This window comes from Centropristis striata, chromosome 14 (assembly GCF_030273125.1).
Source record: "Centropristis striata isolate RG_2023a ecotype Rhode Island chromosome 14, C.striata_1.0, whole genome shotgun sequence".
NCBI lineage: Eukaryota > Metazoa > Chordata > Actinopteri > Perciformes > Serranidae > Centropristis > Centropristis striata.
The window spans coordinates 6,317,961-6,341,093 of NC_081530.1; the positions used below are offsets into that span (position 1 = coordinate 6,317,961).

Below are 23,133 nucleotides of genomic sequence, written 5' to 3' on the forward strand. Positions count from 1 at the left end.
CAAGAACCAGCAGAATTCCAGCACACAGTGGATCTGGAGACGGAGCCTGATCTGAACTGGAGGAGATTTTTAGCCAGTGTGGAGAGCAGCCGAGATCCTCAGGGTGTGTCACAATATATATTTCAATGATTTACATGTTCTGAGATCCACCCCCCCCTTCCTCCCCTTCTCCTCCAGGTCCCTGAGTATCTGACTGGAAGCGTTGATGCCACACCCAGTCAGAGAAGCCACAGTGAATTGTTTCAGTATGAGGCCATCAACCTTCAGTTTCCTCCTGCACACACACACAAACACAGATTTTAAACTCAGTTCCCATGGTATTACAGTTTTTCCCCTCCAGTTGTTTATACATGAAAGCATACTTTATATTCTAAGAACTCCAAAAACACATCTACAAACACACAAAAGACAAACACTCACAAATCTCCTGCAAAGTGAAACGCTTCCTTTCAAACAACGTTTCGTCTTTTAAATAACACACACACTCCATCATTTGAATAGGAATCTGTTTTGGCTTTTATAAGTTCAGTGTTACTCCTGTGTACAGAAGTATGTCAAATATAATGTTAAATATTTACCCACGTTTTTATACTCAAATTTAAAACACACAAAGTTTAGTGTATGTGTGTAATATAAAAAAAACATATTTCCAAAATATTAGGTACAGCCCATCAGAGCTGAATATGTAGTGTTCTACATACAGGAAATACTAATGTAATGTTGTTTGTTGAAGACTGATGCAGGACATGTAGGTTATGCGGAACTAAAGTTTACAAGCATAAGTTCAGCCCGGAAACTTTTCAGCTGTACATAGTTAGCAACAGAACAGCATGCTGCGGTGGGCCTGAGATGACTGTGTGTGAGTCAGTCACAGTATGACGAGTACAAATTAAAATTTGTGTTTAAGAAGAGGGCAGTGTCGGTGTTGCTGCACTCATTTAAGAATACAAACACATCTAACGTATCGACACACAACCATCAGCTTCACCCAGATGTGCTGCACATCAGGATGGGGGAAAAACAAAAAAACAACATGTTTAGTATTTACAGTGTCATAGCATAAGAGCTGCTTTCCAGTGTTGTGTTGTGACCTGGTACTGTTCAGGAAAGTGCATTGTTGGTTTCCAGTGAAATGAGGGATTTAAGTGGTTGAACACTTTTGCAAGGCTCTGTATGCATGTTCCAGTCTCATAAGGAACTGAGTCCCCCTACAGGTCTGATCAGGCAGCAACCCTCCGAGTCGGAGCAGGGAGGCAAACCAGGAAGTGCCTTAAGCTGCTTCCCACAAAAAATTCCAGCAGGGGGCGCTAAGTTTGGCTGCAAAAACATTTCTGTCCATTCATTTCAATGCAAAATGAGAAAACTTCTCACTTGATTTATTACCTCAGATTTTTTTCAGGACAACACTATGGTCTCAATCACTAGTAAAAAATCTTCTTCGATACAATTTCATGTTAATAGTTCTAATAATGGCCCCATTTAGAAGATAATAGAAGATAAAGAATCGTATGATTTGGGGGCGTGGCTACCTTTGATTGACAGGTCACTAACACGGCGAGCAGTCATCAGGAGAGAAGCGGAACAATGCGTATCCACGGCAACGTGTCAATAAAGTTATATATAACGTTATATAGATATAAAAAAGGGCGTTTACCGGTTTAGTCTCGTAACTTTGACCCTTTCACTGTATTTTAACTTAATGACAGTTTATTTGAACGTTTTGTTCAGTAAAAATGTCTTGTTCAGCGTTTGGTTGGACTAACAGACACTCCAAGGAGTCGCTGCTCAGTTTTCTGAAGTAGGTAACATAGATTTGTTTTTTGTTTTTGCTAGCCAAAACTAACATCCCAGTTAATGCTAACATGAATTAGCAGTGACTTCTCTCAGTCAGGTTGAGGTGTAGAGAGGCTGTAGTCAGTGATCAGATCCCTCTCCTCCTCCACAGTCCAGATATGGTCTGCTCCCCGTATCGGAAACAAGATGGCGACGAGTATAACACTGAACTTGATGCTTCCAACGGGCAGTCCACAGACCAATGGGTGACGTCACTATACTATATTCCTAATCACAAAAAATATATGAAACATACTTTCTGTTCACAGTACTATGGTCCACTTCAATGCTGTACAACAGGAATAAATGAGTACCATATTATTATGCAGTACTACTGTAATACTATAACGAGAGGAGATTTGTTCCTGTGAAGGAAATTTGGGGTTTCCTGCATGGTGGGACAGTTCCCACATGGTGGGAAGTAGGTGTCGACCTACTTGGTATTCAAGACACAAGGCATTGTGGGAACTGACTCTGTGAACTTAACAATTCTAACACCATGACTGAGGGGAACGTGTTGGCCAGTGGGGTCTGTCCTGATATAACATTTAGGGCAGGAAGATAGGGCCGCATTGAGTCTTACTGAAAAGCCAATGCTGAAAAGTGCAACAGTCATAAGTCGAGCGGTGTATGGGACTTTGTTGTATTGTAAAATAGCCATTCGGAATTGTGCGATGTATGGAATACGAATGTGCTAATAAAACTTGCTGAACTGAGTACTGAGTGCTTTGTGTTTGGCTAGTTTGCAGTTGTTAAAATTGCCACGACATTCCCTTACCCCCCATGATCCTGCTCAGGTTTGGTTGTCCCCTCTGGCCAGCCTCTGTCAGTGTTAGACCATGTTCCACCATAGTGTCTTCAGAGATGATGGTATTACACTCTTCCTCTCACTCCTTCCATGCCTCTCTCTATCCTATATCAGCATCCATTGCTTCAAAACACAAGAGTTGTTATAACTAAAGCTCTGTCTGTTTGCATGTGATGAGTCAGAGTGGATAGGAGGAACATGCAGCTTAAAATGTTGAATAGCAGAGGCTTCCATATGAACACAAGAGATTTTAATCATGAAGGTTGGGTCAAATGTAAAGAGTGTTTTTGAAAAAAAAGCACTAAGCAAACTGTTTTGAAAGAAGTGTTTTTTTTAGAATTACAATCTGAATGTTACGCAGAGATAGAACTGTCTTGTTGATAAGCAGAACTGGTTCTGGGTGATGCTACAACAGTTAGAGCTTTGTTGTCACCGTGTCTCCAGTACCAGTGTTTGTGTGAGAAAAAACTGTCAAATGTGCTGCCTGCAATCACTGAAACATTATTTCCCAAAGAACATTCTGGGAACAGGCTTGTTAGAGGGCTGTTTATGTCTCTGAAACACAAAACATTCATATTGTACATAAAGTCTGTTACAGGGGTCAAATTCCAAAAACACTGGATCTTATATTTTCCATTTTGCATCACATCCCTGTCATTCCTGCCTGGTAAACAGCCACATCTTAATCTACATCTACAGACTTTTTATTGATCCAAGCTGAGAAAACCCAGCTGAAAGAAGGCCATGGGTGGAGTGAACACATGTTGAAATGTCAAGTCAGCGAATGTAAGCATACATTACTAATGCACTGTATCATATCTGCAGGTGTGGAGGAAGAATTGTGCTGATTAATCTCAGTTGGTGCAAGAAGAAAGTCATGAGTAAAAAAGGCCTATCAAACATTCCTGGGATGTTTTAATGGGAAGCTTATGAAATAATGTACGTTGTGTTGTTCTGCTCTCCTAGCATTTGTTATTGATAAGAGTGATTTTCCTGCAGAATGATTCCACATGATGGAGGTTCTGCTCACTAGATGTGTTTCTATTAAAGTTTAAGCGTATTTGACGCATTTTTTTTAAATGTCGCATTAAAGAAAATGCAAATTAGGAACGTTTCCATCAACTGGTTGGATCAACTAAACGAATAAGGAATGCATAAACTGCCAGACATTTATCTCTTTGTGTCAACATATAGGGAAGTTGCCCCAGTAATCGATAGCGTCTACATAACTTTTCATTTCAGATACCAGAACAAAGATCGAAGAGCTAAGATCCTGAAGAGATATCAGGTAAAATCCTTCCAGCAAGATAAATACTTTTCAGACATGTCATGGAATGAGGCTGTTTTTGTAAAGATTATATATCGAGGTTGTGATGTATTTATTTAGATTCCATCCACATACCGAAGCCTTATTTCAAACAGTATTGAGGAAACAATAAAGTAATTTAAGGTAAACTTTTTCAGTCTTCCACATGTTCATCTTGGATCAACAGGGATGTTCAGCTGTACGAGTCAAACTGTAATTGTTCCTTTATTTCAGCAACAAAGATTTACCTTCATGTTTGTCATTTCTTTTCATTCTTTTGTAGAATATTTTACGATTTACAGATAAAGCGAACATTTTTATAATTGTCAACAACTCCCATGACAAGTCCAAAACAAGCAGTGTGGTAGTGTGTCTACTCTCTGACTTCCCTTTGCTGTCTGCCTCAATTCCAACCCCATTATCTCCAACTGAATATGTCAGTATTTACAGATGTATAGTTTCATCTTGTCTACCAGCACAGAGTGGCTCAATGATGTGTTTTAATAGAAGAGATGTCAGGCTCTGATACACCCACAATACACTTATGGGCATGCACTGATTATTTGGTTCTGCACAGAAAAGCAAAAATATAACCGTTGATTTGCATCAGAATGAGTTCAGCAGAGGCCAAGCCCCCTGTGGAAAAACACATTTGGCCTACACACCACTTAGCATATTCAAGACTGGCTCAAATGAATCATTCAGGCAAATAAATGACGCTGTGTTTCTTTGGAACATCCTGTCAGTTTATAAACTCGGTGCTCAGTTGGAGGTGAAATCCCTCCAGGTGTTCTTTAAGTTTCTCCCTCACATCTTCTCCCATTGTCCCTGGTGTAGTGTCCATAACAGACTGGTGCTCCCTGTGTTCATCATCACAGCCTGGTTCAACTCTGGGCAGACCTCTGCTATTCTCTGTAATGTCCTCCATGTCTCCTTTAAGATCCACTTCTGACACAAGTATGGTTTGTGCTTCATCAGCTACTTCCTCCATCTTTATGAAGCTTTGTAACCCGTCTTCAGCAGAGACAGGCACCAGAATGACCTGTCCCTCGGTGATGTCCTGGATCCAAAACAGCTGCTGCTGCTGCTGCTGCAGGTCCAAGTGATGCTCCTGACCCTGAGCTTCATTGTCCGCTTCACACGTGTCAGTGAGCAGCAGCTTCTGCTGAGAGCCTAACAACTGCAGATTATGCTCATGGATATCAGGCAGAGTCACCTTAGCAGGGCTCACATGTTGCACTTGAGTCTGGGGCAGGACTTGGGAACTCGAGTCAACAATTTCTACACTTTTTTTCGTTTTTTCGCGCCTGACTACTTGTCTGTCTTTGGCACTTTCAGCTGTGCAACAAGTACTGGTTTCAGCAGAGTCCCTATGCGCTGTGGGCGGGGCATCTTTCCCGCTCTTTGAAACTTTGCATGCTACCCGATCCACCTGCACCTGCCCTGTTCCACAGTAAAAACAGTATCCCTTCTCCTCCTCAGACCAGCTGGTAGTGTCTGGAAGAAACTGGTTCCCCAACTCCATCTGATCATCCACACACATGTCTTCAAACAACCCTGTATCCTCATATTTAGCAATAGTGTCACTCTCCACCTGGTAAGAGCCTCCCTTTTCCCGTCTCTTCTCCCTCTCTGGTGTGCGGCTCACCCTCTTTTTACAACCGTCTTGTGACACAAGAAGAGTGTGCCTCAGCCGTTTATCACGGAGCCTCAGCACGGTGCTACGCAGGCGGTTCTCCCTACGCCTTGCTGCGTGCAGTTGTCGTAGGGCTTTCTCCAAGCAGTCAATAGCCTGGTTGTAACGTTTCCTCCACATCAGGGGGCAGAGCTGAGCATAGCTGTGCTCCTTTGGCAGGTAGAAGCCTGGAGGAGGGGGCAAACGCCTCATGTAACATGATGGAGAGAGGGGACGAGACCCTGGTGACTGACCACAGTCCTGCTGAGAGATCTGCTCCTCCCCACCGACTGGTGGCTCTTGAGAAGGTGCAGGTGTGTTTTCACTGCTATCCTCAGCTGCTGCCACTGACCTCTGGACTGTGGCTTCATCTGAAGTTGGACCCCTGTCTGTGTCCTGCTGAGTGTCCTCCTGGTCCGATAGGCAGGGATTCTTCCTGCAGAAAAAAAAGATAAAAATGACAAAAGCTGTTTTTGTCTTCACATAGCGGGCCAAGGGATTCGATATATTCATTTAGTAGCGGCAGCCCGCTGCCGCTAAATTATGCCCACCGTAGGGCTGGGCGATATGGACCAAAAGTCATATCCCGATATATTCAGGCTGAATATCGATATACGATATATATATCCCGATATTTTTATTGCAAATGTTCAGTCAAAGTCAAAGCCAAATACGACATGTCACAAGTAGTTTTATTGAAACAGTTTATTTAAGTTAACATAAATACTGTAACAACAGGGTACCTTGAAAAAAAAAAAAAATCAAAATCCATAAAGTGCACATTTAAATTAAAAAATATCTTGAAATTGAAATAAAATAGGTCAATCTTTTTCTGAAATCAATATATTTATATGGGAAAAGAATAACGAACATTACAAAAAAACTAAATATGACAAACCCTAGTAAGGGCAGCATTTATATATAAAGAAAAATATTTTTTTAACGATATCAATATATGCGATATGGTCTAATTCCATATCACATTTTAAAATATATATTGATATATTTTTTTATATCAATATATTACCTAGCCCTAGCCCACCGCAACTTCAGAATAGGGGATTGTTTTATTTTAATAACTCTGTAGCAGTGACCACAGCGGGAGGCGCTGCAGAACAGTCTTCCTTGTTTTCGCACGAGCGGGGACGAGCAAATGGAACACTACAAGTATGTCCAACATTTCAGATGTCATGACGACCGCAACAGTGCAAGCACTACATGGGATTAATAAAGTAATCTTCTTCTTCTTCTTCTCTGTTAGCATTACTGGAGTTTCTGAGTGACCTTTGACTGCCTGTTAGAGCCAATGCTAGCTAACATTGGAAGAGAACAAAGCACACTGTGGTCAGCCTCCACTAGTTTTCCCGGTGCGCATATTTACTAAGCGATGAGAATGTGTTAAACCTGCCTTCAAAATAAAAGCACACACATGTAGCTTTCAAAATAAGAGCACAGCTATGTGTTAGCAGAGTACACCACATAATCCACAAGAAGACTGTCAAAATATGATGTCTGAAAAAAAACCAAGAAGAACCCTTATTATCCTTTACAATAAATAATTAAAATATGATGAGCCTTTGCACATTCGATTATTAGCACTGCATCCCTTGCTCTACAGTACTGTGCTGTTTCTTCTGTGTGAATGCTAACATTGACTCTTGTATCTATGTTTTGAGTTGTTGTATTATACAATGCTACACACCATGTGTGTATTAGAGTTATGGGTACAATAAGCCTGTGCAGTTATCCACCATGTACATATTTGTATAAGTGATATGTGAATATAGTGTATACCTATTTTATTTTATTTTATTTATCACTCATTCACATTGTTTCCTTGCATTTTGACGTTTGAGGTGCTGTGACAAAGTGATAAAGTTTAGTCTTATCTTCCAATTGTTTGATCAGCTGCAAGCACTGTGTGGGCAATGTGTGTTACTTGTTTGAATTGAATGTGTCCTTTTTTTGTCCTTTGGTGAAATACAGTTCATCACTTAAACTCAATATAAGGTGTGTTCGGAAGATAAGGTGTACAACGGATGCAGCAAAACAAGCCATATCTGTTTTTCATCACTGGAAAGTAGAATAAGCTAACAGCTGTTTCTTAAGAGTCAGAGAGAACCTTGTGGTTGCAGGTTTTTTATGTGTGTTTCATGGAGACGTAACTACATGAAAAACTCTGACTCCATCATGTCTATCTATGGCTTCCAGATGGTACAAGCAGACAGGAATTGGGCATAATCTTTACCATTCCTCCCCTCCCTGTTGCCTGCAGACACAGATGCACTAAGGACAGAGATATACTTGCTGTTTAACCATGCGTTCTCAAACACAACCAGCTGTGTTGTGTATGGAATTGTTCACGTACTTTCTTATGTACAACACATGTTACTGAAGGATTTCCCAAGAGGGTGCACCAGAGGAATCAGACTGTGTAGGACTACTGCATTTGCAGGATGTAAATACCAAACATGGCAACAGACCAGGAGGCTACTATACTGTTAATTCTGAGATCAAAGCAGAAAAAGTGAGAAAATATTACATTTTGCGGACCTGTTAACAACATACACTACTGGTCAAAAGTTTTAGAACACACCAACTTTTCCAGAATTTAATTGAAAATGATGCAGTTTAATGTCTCAGTGTACTCTCTTACAACATTTAAAATTCTTTATTGAGCATGATAGTGTTTTGAAAGTTAAAAAAAATATTCAAAATCACATTTTATGTTGGACTAAAGGACTAAAAAAAGACACAAAATGACCAAAAAAAGACACAAAATGACAAAAAAGACACCAAAAGACACAAAATGACTAAAAAAAAGACACAAAATGACCAAAAAAAGACACAAAATGACTTACAAAGACAAGAAAAGAATTAAAAAATGGACAAAATAGCCCAAGATTCCATAGAGTTAAGTTGTTAATCCACCTCTTGTTCCCTGAAAAAAGGCCTACTTGTATAATTCTGAAATGTACATTCTTTTACAGTTTTGGTTAAGCTTACCTTTTTTTATTTACCTCTGGCAGTTCACCACTTACCTTCGTACTCATTCAAGTTGTTCATTTGACTTGAACTGCTTGAATTTCAATAGAAAACTGGAAAAATTGGGGTGTTCTAAAACTTTTGACCGGTAGTGTACATCACGTGCATATGAACACGTCGTTAACAGCAAGTATATCTCTGGCCTCAGTCATTGTGAGACTAGAGACACAGCACCTGACAGCTTCATTGGTATATCTGTGGACTCGCCTGAACCACATCAGTATGGCTGTGACTCTGCTCACATTCAAGCAGAATGTGGACCGTCCAAACAGAGGACAAAAAACTCTGGACCTGTTGTAAACCAATGTTACGCTTCAAAAGATCAGATCACAGCACGCTGCTGCCTCTGAAGCACATAAAAACAACCAGTTGTTTATTACCGCTGCTTTGAATCAATAGCCCTGTTCAGAAATGCATCCTGGGTGATCCCATCACAAGTGGACAGTATTCTGCTCACATTACTTGGCACTGTTGGCATTAGGATGTTTCTCCACATGCATCTCGAGTGAACACGTGATCTGATCTCATCTCCTTGCTATATATACAAATACACAGAGTAAACAAATGGCTTATACCAGCTATTCTCAACCTTGGGGTCGGGACCCCAATTGGGGTCGCGAGATGGTTTCTGGGGGTCGCCAAATCATTTTGGAAGTCAGCTCTGCCACTGTGTTAAAGTGTTCATGTGTTATTGTGTTTTAGTCTTTTTGGTCACTTAATGTCTTTTATGGGGTTATTTTGTGTGTTTTTTGGTCATTTTGTGTGTTTTTTGGTCATTTTGTGGTCAATTTGTGTGTTTTTTGGTCATTTTGTGTCTTTTTGGTCAATTTGTGTGTTTTTTGGTCGTTTTGTGTCTTTTTTTGGTCATTTTGTGTGTTTTTTGCTCATTTTGTGTCTTTTTTTGGTCATTTTATGTCTTTTTTTGGTCATTTTGTGGTCAATTTGTGTGTTTTTTGCTCATTTTTTGGTCATTTTGTTTCTTTTTTGGTCATTTTGTAGTCAATTTGTGTCTTTTTTGGTCATTTTCTTTACTTTTTTAGGTCATTTTTCTTTTTTGGGTGATCTGAACTGTGTGTGTGAGATTCTGTTCAGTGAGCGGGGGTCGCGGACAACATGCATGTTAAATTGGGGGTCGCGACTCAAAAAGGTTGAGAACTATACTGGCTTATACAACAGACAATAATTCTGGTGCATTTCATGAACCTGACACTACAAGGTTATCATCTACCAGCAGTCCCAGCAGAGCTTCAGACAGGGAGGAGTGCAGGAAGGCAGGTGGGCAGTGTCAAAAACGCACCGTATGATAACGTCATCCAAAATGCATGATTCACTCTGCTGCATTAGAAATACTGCAGTACTTACAGAAGCCCTTGTGCAGGGCTGGCAGCAGGTCATCAAACTGCTGCTTTGACACACTTTTCTTCATCTGATAGCAACCTTGTAATGTAGGCTATTATATGGCTAATTTAAACACATTTCCAGGAGTTGTTTTATATGTCCAAAATTCTGGAATATAAACGGCCAATATTATATATATACAGTACAGGCCAAAAGTTTGGACACACACCTTCTCATTCAATGTGTTTTTCTTTATTTTCATGACTATTTACATTGTAGATTCTCACTGAAGGCATACAAAATATGAATGAACACATATGGAATTATGTACTTAACAAAAAAAGTGTGAAATAACTGAAAACATGTCTTGTATTTTAGATTCCTCAAAGTAACCATCCTTTGCTTACTAGAATATAAGACATGTTTTCAGTTATTTCACACTTTTTTGTTAAGTACATAATTCCACGTGTTCATTAATAGTTTTGATGAATTTACAATGTCAATACTAATGAAAATAAAGGAAACACATTGAATGAGAAGGTGTGTCCAAACTTTTGGCCTGTACTGTATATTGGCCATAAAAAAGTCTTGTGTAAACTCTGGCACTTGCATGCAGAGGTTGACTTCATTCTCTGGTCAGGACCCATTACTACAATTGAGGATAAAACAATTCTTTCAGGTCCAATTTAGTGGCCAATGTTAAGGCGAGGTCTCTAATATCAGCATGCTAACAAACTAAACTATCACCCTGTTAAACCACACGTGTGCAATATACATGATGGTTCTGTCGGGCCCGGGAGCAGTAAAACAATCACATTATTTATCTCATGGGGCTAGAAAAATTAAAGGAAACATAGGTTGACTTATATTTTGAAACACTTGTGTGCTGTGAGTGCGCTACCTCTCACTATTGACATTGATGTGAGTGATTTTGAAGTCAAATCCCAGTTTTTATGGACAGCTAAGTATTATTTCACAGAGGTTGGAGGAGTGATAAAGCTGTGTGCTTAGTTTGCAACAAACATGTGGCTGTTTTCAAACTCTACAACAAAAAGAATTAGCAAAAAAAAAACAGAAATCTATCAAAAGAGAAGGTGAGGACAGTCGAGGTTAAGCTACAAAAGCAACAAGGATTTTCTACAAAGCTTCCTGAAACAAAGGAAGGAAATGTAAAAAAACAGTTATGTATTACTTTAATGGCCATCACTGCTTGCTGACTACAATAGAGGAAAGGATATGACTTATAGTTTGGTGTTACACAGGGTGGTCAAACTGAGCCATGAAAGGTTTCTGTTTCAACCAAGCAGGAGCACTGTGTGAGTGTTGGGAAATTAGTATTATACTGTAAGTTGCTGTATTATGAAGTGTAACTGATGTTTTTTTTGTCTATAACTAGAAAATAACAAGTCGTGTGAAATAATGTCTCTGTATCATTTTACCAGCTCAGACTGGAGACAGTAATGAGCTGCTAAGGTTGGCAGCAAGGTTATTATAGTTAACGAAAACTAACGAAATAACGAAAACTAGAATTGAAAAAACATTTTCGTTAACTGAAATAAAAATAAAAACTAGAGTTTTTACAAAAACGAGAACTAACTGAAACTGTATTTTGTGGTTACAAAACTAACTAACTTAGTTTTCGTTTTCGTTTTTGTCAACTTTTTTCATTCATAATTCAGTGTTTCTATTTGAACATGCAACACATGGTAAATATGTTTACTGAGACTGGGATGTCTACCCTCGAACCAAAATTCAAAACACCCCGAACTGTAAGAGTTAATAACCTTATTGGGGCTGAGAAGGATAAACCAAAGGAAATAAAGGCAAAATTTATCATGACCACTTTGAATATCGCACCCAACCTATAGCCCATTACAAAAAAACTAAAACTAACACTAAAACTAATATAAACTAAACTAAAACTAAGCATTTTCAAAAAATAAAAACTAAACTAAAACTAGAAAACTCACTCTAAAAACTAACTAAAACTAACTGAATTTGAAAACAACGAAATTAAAACTAAAACTAATGAAAAATCCAAAACTATTATAACCTTGGTTGGCAGAAAGCACATCACAGACACCCCTCACCACCAAAGATAACATCAGTTGTGTGTACCTGATGGGAATGTCCTGTGGTGTCTGCGGTGGTCCTGCTCCTCTGCATTTGGTTGTTGAAGAGGAATCAAATACTGTAGGGAAAGCATCTTCCTTTAGTCTCCTGATCCCACTGTGAGTGAACACAAGTCAAACACATTTTAGCACCAATGGTCCACAGTTCAAACTAAAGATAAGTCAAATCAAATCAAACTTTATTTATATAGCGCTTTTCATACATAGAAATGTAACACAAAGTGCTTTACAAAAAATAAGGATAAAAACAGACAATAAAAATGACAAAACCCACCCCTCCCTCCCCCACATACACATCTGTATGTACACACCAAGGTTATAATAGTTTTGTATTTTTCATTAGTTTTAGTTTTAATTTCGTTGTGAATTTCTGTTTTCAAATTCAGTTAGTTTTAGTTAGTTTTTAGAGTGAATTTGCTAGTTTTAGTTTAGTTTTTATTCGTTTTAGTGTTAGTTTTAGTTTTTTGTAATGGGTATGTGCCTTAATTTCCTTTGGTTTATCCATCTTAGCCCCAATAAGGTTATTAACTCTTACAGTTCGGGGTGTTTTGTATTTTGGTTCTAGTGTAGACATCCCAGTCTCAGTAAACATATTTACCATGTGTTGCATGTTCAAATAGAAACACTGAATTATGAATGAAAAAAGTTGACAAAGACGAAAACTAAGGACATTTTAACTATAATTTTAGTTAGTTTTAGTTAGTTTTGTAACCACACTATACAGTTTCAGTTAGTTATCGTTTTTGAAAAAACTCGTTTTTATTTTTATTTCAGTTAAAATGTTTTTTCAATTTTAGTTTTCGTTATTTTGTTCGTTTTCTTTAACTATAATAACCTTGGTACACACACATGCACATAGACACGCACGCACACAAGCACACACTCAGACACACACACAGCACATATTGATTGAAGTGTCATCTTTTAATGTCCTGATGGAGTCTACAGACCTGCATCCAGTCAGTTCGAAGCTCTCTGGGGTGAAATGTTTGGAGCAGAAGTAGACAAAGTCAGTCTGAGGATCCCAGGAGTCTGCACGGTGAGAGTTAGTGATCCAAAGGTTTCTCCGAGGTGCTCCTTTAGGTAACCTGCCCACAGTAAGGACAAATTAACAAAACTTTTTCCTCTCCAGGTTTTTCACTTCACACTACAAAGAACATATAGGAAGCTCTTAGACACGACATGCATGTATATGATGCTTTTTATTCTTGGAGCATATGTGTTGTGCATGTCCTTTGGTTTGATGTTATCGAATTTCAACAGGTGCGCCATTGAGTCCACCATCACTACTCCATACTACATCACAGTCTGGTACTCCAACTGCACCTCTTATCGTAACGGCTCACAGCTCTGGACACTAGAAGAGCTGTACAGATCCTGCTACAGTCAGAAAGTCATGCAGAGACCAACTCACAACATCATCAGCAGACACCTGTAATATTTGCACATGCTCATCTATGTGCAATAATTTTTATGAGCACTGACTATATTATATCTCACACTCTGGAACTGTTTATTCAGTGTTTCTACCTCTATTCAAAAGCAATAATAGTAATAATAACTTCACTTATATTGCATCTTTAGAAACAGCATTGCTTTGACAGACAAAGCCAAACAAGAGCAGAAGGCAAAAGGCAAAGTCAGAACAAAAGGCTAAACAGTGCAGCTGAACAAGAGCAAGACATGAAAAAAAAAAAAAAATATATATATATATATATACAGTACAGGCCAAAAGTTTGGACACACACCTTCTCATTCAATGCGTTTTTCTTTATTTTCATGACTATTTACATTGTAGATTCTCACTGAAGGCATCAAAACTATGAATGAACACATATAGAATTATGTACTTAACAAAAAAAGTGTGAAATAACTGAAAACAAGTCTTGTATTTTAGATTCCTCAAAGTAGCCCCCCTTTGTTTACTCGAATATAAGACATGTTTTCAGTTATTTCACACTTTTTTGTTAAGTACATAATTCCACGTGTTCATAGTTAATAGTTAATAGTTTGATGAATTTACAATGTCAATAGTCATGAAAATAAAGGAAACGCATTGAATGAGAAGGTGTGTCCAAACTTTTGGCCTGTACTGTATATATATTTTTTTTTTTTTTTTTCATGACTTGCTCTTATATAATATATATTTACATCTAAACAAAAATGAACTAAACTTCCAACATATATATATATATATATACATATATATATACACACACACGTATATATATACATATATATGTATATACATACACATATATATACATACATATATATATACATATATATATATATATATATGTTGGAAGTTTAGTTCATTTTTGTTTAACTTCCAACCCTTCATTTTTTGCAGAGCTAGGCAAGAAGTTTATCCCACAACTGAATAATGAATGTTGTAATCTTTATTTCAGCAAAGGTATATCCAAATCACCAGCTACTTGTAACACAAAAGAGACATTGTTAGCGGTCATCTAGAGGTATAGGGTTAGGGTGGATGAAGGCTCACTTGTGAAAGGTGATTCCAGCATTACGAGTCTCACGGTTGTCTCGAGATTTGCAGCCGCCAGCTGAGCAATGTCTTGGCATCTAAGTGTAGAGAGGAAGAAAGTAGTTACTTCACAAGTATCATTAACTCTTGTAGTTAAATATAGCCTGAGACAAATTCAACGTGAACAGACAGCTTCAAACAGAAACACAGCTGGGAAAGTTGGAGCCCGAAAGGATTAAACATTATGTGTAATGTCACGTTTTTCATACTGCACAAAACTGTCAAACATTTTCTATTCATCAAGTGTGATATGGCCTAGCTCGCCTTCTAGTTCATCCCAACAGTGTTGGAAGGGGTTGAGGTAGGGGTGTGCCATATCATATCGTTCATGATAATATCGACATATTTTTTTATGGTTAAAAAAAATGCATATCATGATTGGCAACATTCCTACTTCTTGATGTAGTAGCGTAAGACTAACAATTAAAGTTGTTTTGATCACAAAAAGCTACTTACTCTCTGTCGCTAAACACATGCAGCTTTCAAAATAAGATGCCTTAAATAAAACATACAAGAACCTTTATTCTCCTTTACAAAATGTCACTATAAAATATGCCCCCGAAAACCCTAAATGGTTATTTTTATTATTTGCTCATACTCAAGAGACGAGAGTATTTGTTTTTGTATTTGGCAACTGTTGAGATTTGCACTTCACACTATATTTTAGATTTTTATTTATTTATATAGACTAAAAAAAACACATTTTCTATATCTTTTTAAGTATTTTGTAATATCTTGAAGAATAATCGTTATTGCAAAAATAGCCCGAAATATCGTGATATTCTTTTAGGGCCATATCGCCCACCCCTAGGTTGAGGTCAAGACTCTGTGCAGACCAGTACAGTTCCAGGTCGAACTGGGAAAAGGATTCCCACGTTTGGGCAAATTGTGTATGTCAGAGCGGCGAGTAAATGACCAGTGTAAAGAAACTCCACAAGGATCTCTGGGTAACGTAGTTTCACTGTTCCTTGTAAAAAAATAAATAATGTTATAATAATAATAATGAATGAACATGTGGTTGGCTGAGCAGTGGGATTGATGGTGCAGCAAGTCTTGGAACTGTGGTGGGAATCAGTATGTCTTATGGAGGCTTTAAAATGATTAAAAAAGGAAATGACAAGACAGTGGAGCAGTTTAGCGTAGAGAATAAAATCCTGCTTGCACACTTTGATCATTTCCACAGTCCATATGTACAGGTGGTGAACATGTGCAGGTTCTGGTGACTGGAGGAAGCAGCCACCACTGTGTCTCCATTGACAATACAGTCATTTTCCCTGCAGCCATTTTACAATCAAAAACTATATGGAAACTGAAATCATGCCTGTTGATATCTGTACAGTATTTCAAGATATGGTTCTGCAGTTCTTTCACTCTATCTCAGGGGTGTCAAACTCTGGCCCACGGGCCAAATTTGGCCCGCAGTGTAATTTTATTTGGCCCGCGAGGCAATCCCAAATTATTATATTATTATTGTACTATAAAAGCTGACCCGCCGGTATTATACGGCGCATTTACAGCTAATACTACAAATCCCACAATGCCCTGCTGTTGTTTTGGCGCGTCAATCAGGACAGGACCAAGAAACGCGCTCCTCTGTGACAGTCGTCATAGCAACCTCAAGCTAGAGCTGTCTCCGAGCTACCCCTTCCCAAAAATGGCGAAAAGAAAGGCAGAATTTATTAACCTGTTGAAAAAGTTTATTTTGATTTTTAAATCAGAAGGATGCAAATAGAAAAGAGGCATACGATTTTTATTTAATTTTTATTTAATAAATTAATGACATTGATGTGTTTTTTCTTTGAAATTTGATTTTGCATGTCTGCACTATTTAGTTATATATTGTATGTTTATAAGCGTTGCTGGTTCCATATTTAATGTTAAAGCAAAACATGTTTGGTATATATTAAAAGGTTTATTTGTTCAATGTTGGCCCGCGATTTTATTCAAGTTTTAAATTTTGGCCCATTGTGTATTGGAGTTTGACACCCCTGCTCTATCCAATCGTTTCATCAGTAAGTTCACACACAGTCTAACCCTCTCCTCTACGCTCTTAATTTGAAATTTGAGTTGGATTATAGCTTTTACAACTGACAGGTGCAAAGGTGTTATGGCTCACTGAGAAACACAATAACACTGTTGGTTTGAATGTTTGATAATGTGGATCTATAACTAACTGTTGTTAATTCAATTTAATGTAATTAATGTAAATTAATTTAATTTAATTTAATGTATGCTAGACATCATTTCACAATTTGGCTGCTTCTGTCACCAGTTTCCCCTGTTTACAAAATGTTCGTATACATGGCTCAGAGTTTATGTGCAGGTGCGCACATTCTCCCTTCAAGCTTATTCTTTTTTTTATAGATTACAACTTTTACCTGGAAATATAGGCAAATGTGTAAATATTTAATAAGTTCACACATCATTTGCATATCTAAACATAACCTTTCAAAAAACTTGTAATGCAAAATAGTCTTAATGTTAATAACAAACCGTCGAAGTTTCATGGTGATATCTGTAAAATAACAAAATACACTATTCACCTATAGTGTCTCCTCTTAAGCAATTAACAGTGGTGGAATGTAACTTAGTACATTAAGTCAAGTACTGTACTTAAGTACGATTTTGAAATACTTGTATTTACTGAGTATTTCCACGTATGTAACTTTATACTTCTACTTCACTACATTTTGAGGCAAATATTGTACTTTTTACTACACCATATTTAGCTGACAGCTTTAGTTACTTTTTGGGTCAAGATTTAACATAAAAATCATGATACATTTAAAGTGATTAGGCACTTGATTTTAAATGATACCTCACAACAGTATATTAGGTAGTTAAAATGAGCCCTTTCTTTACTAAATTAAAATGCCACTTACATAAATGCATCAATACAAATAATGTAATAATATATTTAGAATATACGCTACAGGCCAAAAGTTTGGAAGCAACTTAAATTTTCTGTTCACAATGGCTTTCTTAAAAACCAGTATGGATTCTTTGGATTTTTGCACGATGATCAGACTTTACTTTCATTGAATAGAACCATTTTCTTCAATTTACCTTTAGGTATGCATTAATGTTACCAGACCATTGCTGAATAAAAGTTAACAAAAGAAAATAAGTTTTGGGGTTGAGAAAATTTGGAAGAGTCACAACTTCAGTGCAAAAAAACAAATCACAGTTTGCATTTCTCACTTCAGCTCTTTGGCTTTTGAGAGATTGGATATAAAAATCTCAATAAATCTCAACTGTGTTCATATAGATTTACCATAGACTGTATAAAATAGAGATTTACACATTAAGGAAAGAAGGATACACAAAGTCTAAGCAATAAAACTCCAAAGACCTGATGAGTAGAGTAAAAATGTGTTCTAATTAGTGACTCTTTATATAATATATAATAATCATGTTTATTTTGTTGCAAAGTATAGAAATAAAACTATGATCTTTTTTGTACAAATTTGATCTTGCTTCCAAGCTTTTGGCCTGGTGTGTATAAAACAATCTGGGTGGGTTCATTCTGCATAACGAGTACTTATACTTTTGATACTTTAAGTACATTTTGATGCTGATACTTTTTTTTTTTTTACTTCAGTGTTGAATGCAGGACATTTACTTGTAGTGGAGTAATTTCACAGTGTGGTATTAATACTTTTGCTTAAGTAAGGGATCTGAATACTTTTTCCACCACTGGCAATCATTTTAGTTAAGTCTGGACAGTATGGCGTGTTAGTGCGCCGTTTTAAGGTAGCGGAGCTGGAACAGTGCTGCCACTGAAGGCTAAAACAAACTCCGCATGACCAGCCGCGGTAGGAGCGGAGCCTCCTCCTGCAGACTGGACGGGAAGCCACGCAGTCTCTACTTAACCCATGCACGGCCGTATGTATGTGTTAGTGGAGCGGGAATCATTGGTGACGTTACTGCCATGCAGCAGCAACAGCAACAGCAGCAGCAGCGGACCAAGCTAACCAGAAGCTAGTCACAAGCTAACTGTTAGCCCGCTGTAACGTCACGAGCATGGGGCAGCTTGCAGTGTTTGCCTCCCACTTGAGTTCTGTAATTGCAAGAGTAAATTATATTTATAAATACTAACGTTATTAACATTACCCTGCGCTCCAGACTTCGACCTCACGAAGATGGCAGATCTTCTCTTCTTCCACCTTCTTCCTCCTTTCTTTGCGTTTTCTTCTTCTTCGTGTTTTTTTGACGGATTGTAATACCAACTTTTAGGTTCATACCGCCACCTACCGTACCGGAGTACGTAGCGTGTACTTTATTCACTATACAAATAGTAAGAATCATAAATTCAATGAAACAACCAGTGGTCGAATGTAACTAAGTACATCTAAGTTTTTTTATTTATAGCCTATTTTATTTTAAGTACTGTACTTAAGTATAATTTTAGGTACTTTTACTCTACTTGAGTATTTCCACATATGTTACTCTATGTGGTTTAGTATAAAGTAGAAGTATAAAGTATATTAAATAGTTAAAACGACCTCTACCTTGACAGCAGTAAAACGCTGCTTACACAAATGCACCAATTATAATAACATATAACATATTTAGAACATTTAAAATAATCTGAGTTGGTCCATTCAGCATTACAAGTACTCTTACTTTTGATACTTTATAGGCTACATTTTGATGCTGATACTTTTGTACTTTTACTTCAGTAAGTTTTGAATGCAGGACTTTTACTTGTATTGAAGTCACTTCACAGTGTGGTATTAGTACTTTTACTTAAGTAAGGGATCTAAATACTTCTTTCACCGCTGGAAACAACCCTGTATTAATTAAAGACATCTATTACTCCTCTATGAATTTCACTTGCATTTTCTCCATTTGTCCCTTTGTGGCAAAAGAGAGCTATACAATCACTATAGTTTCAAGTTGGACACCCAAGATCAGTTTCACCAAATCAGTATCCAGCTCCTGAGTTATGGCATTACACAATAGCAATGAAAAAGTGTTTTTGCATTGGATTATCAGTGGAGTTGACCTTTGGGATATAAAATGGCATTACTTAATTTTGTCCAACTACATATTTAATGTCCTTTTTTCCCCCGAGTTATAGTCAAAAACTTTTTTTGTGAAGTCACAGTGACCTTGACCTTTGACCCTCAAATATCTCAAGTGCAATTGAACATATGTTCCAAATGTAAAGAAATTCCCGCAAGCCATTCTGAGACATCATGTTCACAACCTGAAACCAGAATGCTTCCGGCCACAGCTGTCACTGGTGCTATTAAGGTGGAGTATTAAGAGGAAGTAACAACACAGTACTTATGTTGTCTTTTCTTCTGGGTTTATTCACATATGTACAATTTGTGAACCTGCATTTTAACCATGACGGCAAGAGAGAGGAGAACCAGTGATGGTGAAGTCAGTTCTGTAGTTCAGCCATCATATGGTTAGGAGTTTCACTCAATCTCTAAATATTACTTTCCTATGTGAGTCAACTATGATATCCCCGAATGTGTGTTTTTCCTTCCTTGAGCAGACAGCCCTGATGGAGTCACCAAAGACTTTCTGAGAGAGCAGTGCTGACTTGTTCTGCATCTACTTGCTTGTTCAAGGCTGGACTGGATATCTGGCATACCGGGCCGGGCCGATGATATATATATTTTCTTAAGTTTCAATCTATATTTTGGTTTACTGATGGCCCAATTGTTAATTAAACAGTGGAGAGAGGGCCGAGTCAATCAATCAGCCACTCATGGCCCGACAAGTTTTTTGGCCGAACAACCTATATGGGTAGACTCATTCAAAGTGGCCAGTGGTAAAAAACAAACAAAAAAAAAAAACAGTTACAAGGAGGGTCGAGAGCCGAGGCAACCTCCTCCTTGGGCCCATCGGCTGTAAATCAATCAATTAGTCATGGCACAGACAAAATAAAAATGGAACGCATAGGAGTCGCGGGAAAATTATGAGAAAAAAAAATGACAAGCCCTCCAGGCAAATGCAGTTAAAACTAGAGTATCACATGAGTCACAGCAAACTCAAGCATGACATGCAATATCACATTCACAAGAATCAGACAGACAAACAATCTGGGGACATAATGCCTACAGCCACAGCTGTCACCAGTGCAGAGGCACGGAAGCATTGCAATAAAGGTGGAGCATTAGGGCGTGGTGAAACCACAGTAACAAGCTAAAACTAAAACCCTTTTGACACCAACACAGGAAGCAAAGCACATCACAAAATAACCCCTAGGCGAAACCACAGACAGTGATGCAAGAAATAAATAAAATGAACAGGCAGTTAAACAATGTCCAAAACGTACGTAGATATATATATTTTTTTACCAGTTTTATCAGTCCTGTGGATGTGAAATCAGTCTCACATTCCCCTCTCTGGCATCAACCAAGGAGTGTGCTGGCACTAAAGGAAAATTACGGCCTACAACATCAAAATCAATTAACCCTCGATGCCAATGCAAATAATTTACATGCATACAATATACAAATAAAAGGAACAAAAGCAGCTTGAATAAACAACTATCATGCCCTCACTACAGGCATACGCGGCAGTGTCTTGGATTTTCTCCCCAGGTTTATATATAGAAGAGCCTAAATTAGCAACACCTGGTGCCTATTGGGGCCTGACAGGCTCACTAAAGGTGGACTAACCTTTAAGGTGGGCCAGCTAACCCTTCTATATACTGTTAAATGACTGCTGCTTATTCAGAATGCTGTTGTTCATCTTCGACCAAGACTTAGAAAAACGTGAACATCATTTGTATTCTTAAATCTTGCATTGGCCTACAATAAATGCAAAAATTGAATCAATAGATCAATACATTTTGCTTTATTTATCCCCGAGGGTACATTCAGTTAGTCTGTTAGCTCTGTTAGAGTTAGACAGCCTGATGGCTGTAGGTGCGAAGGATCTTTTGAATCTAGTGGTCTACTTGTTCCAATTTAACTTAAAATCCTTCTCATTTACAAAGCCCTTAATGATCAGGCCCCATCATATCTTAGAGAGCTCATAACACCCTATTACCCTACTAGAGCACTGCGCTACCAGAATGCAGGGTTGCTCTTGGTTACTAGAGTCCCCAAAAGTAGTTTGGGTGCCAGAACCTTCAGTTATCAAGCTTCTCTTCTGCGGAAACATCTTTCAGCTTCAGTCTGGATGGCAAACACCCTCCACATTTAAGAGTGGGCTTAAAACATTCCCCTTTAATAAAGCTTATAGTTAGGACTGACTTAGACTTGCTTTGGACCATGTTATGCTGCTATAGGCTTAGAGAACCGAGCAGTGCCCGTCATAGTCACAGCTGACAAATAATAATTACATCATAGACAGAAAATATTTCTGTAAAACATACAAAACAATTGTTGCAGATAGCAAGTAGCAACAAAATTTACATTAAAAAGCAACATTGCACTAGCCTGGCTAACACCAGACTATATCACAAAATAGATATAGTCTGAATACCAGCTATTCATTTTTCTGTAGAGGAGGTGTAGTTTACGATCCTCCAGAGCCGTTTATTCGGCGCTACGAATGTCTATCATAAGCGTCTGTACGTAGCTCTTAGCCAATCGTATCAGTTATACCACATGACGTATGTAGAGCGACAGAAATTGATGTTAACATAGCCAGACTATCCCTTCTCTACTTTGGGACTAAAATGCTCAATTCTGCTTCTTCAACGTTTTTCTGCAGCATGTTCTGACTCTGGCTGCTCACAGTCTACCGGCAGTGTTGGTGTGTGTCAGTGTCTGTCTGTGAGAGAGTGTTGCTTGCTGCTTTGCTTCTCCTGTTCTCGCTTTCTGCAAGATTATTTCTTTTTAAGCCTTATTTCCCCCTCATGTTATTCAGCCACACACATCCACTGATTTTATGGTCAATAGACGAGCTGCTGTGGGTCTCTCGCCGACTCCGCTGTCCCCCGGCTCGTAGCGAGATCACCGGCGTTACAGCAGCGAGCGGTAGCGGGGCTAGTTGGTAGATTAGGCTTTGGCCAAATCCTGTCGGAAGCAAGGCTAAAACATACTTTTTGGTGGTGATAAAGGAGTGTAAAGTCAAACGTTGTTCTTCTTCTAAAATAAACTTTGGCTCTAAACTATCTAGAACACTGTCTACAGCTCGATCGAAAGAGAGCTTCGCGTCTGCTGCAACCATGTTGGATCCGTAAGAAAACTACAAAACTACAAGCTTCCATCTGTCCAATAGTACGCGTCATCGTCTTGCCGTCCCTCTCCCTTCTGTGATTGGATCCCTAAAACAGGGCTAAGAATCGGCCTTAGACACCAGACCCTTTCGCAGTTTGAAATGAAATCGAGCGCGCAAGGCAGTATGGATATACCCAGGCTAGCACTGCACTACAAATAGACCACAACTCAGTTGACTTTCAGGGCTGGAGAGAGGCCTCCAGGACTCCAGGCTCCAAACTCTAGCCTGCCTGTGGGTCTCTGAGCCCAGCAGGCC

General features: G+C 38.4%; 1 protein-coding gene across 3 annotated transcripts; it reads right to left on the reverse strand.

Moving 5' to 3' along the window:
* Window positions 1-3,185: 3,185 nt before the first annotated feature.
* thap7 (THAP domain containing 7) lies at window positions 3,186-21,028 on the reverse strand. Of its 3 annotated transcripts, none has more exons than XM_059350806.1 (5): window positions 21,003-21,028; window positions 14,644-14,723; window positions 13,088-13,225; window positions 12,124-12,234; window positions 3,186-6,058 (listed from the first exon to the last, which is right to left on the reverse strand). In XM_059350806.1, exons 2-5 carry the CDS (start codon window positions 14,721-14,723, stop codon window positions 4,690-4,692), a joined length of 1,698 nt encoding a protein of 565 aa, XP_059206789.1. In that variant the 5' UTR covers window positions 21,003-21,028; the 3' UTR covers window positions 3,186-4,689. The 3 variants fall into 3 exon arrangements, with proteins under 3 accessions (XP_059206789.1, XP_059206786.1, XP_059206785.1); XM_059350803.1 differs by lacking the exon at window positions 21,003-21,028 and adding an exon at window positions 18,799-18,873; XM_059350802.1 differs by lacking the exon at window positions 21,003-21,028 and adding an exon at window positions 18,785-18,858.
* Between the last annotated feature and the right edge of the window lie 2,105 nt (window positions 21,029-23,133).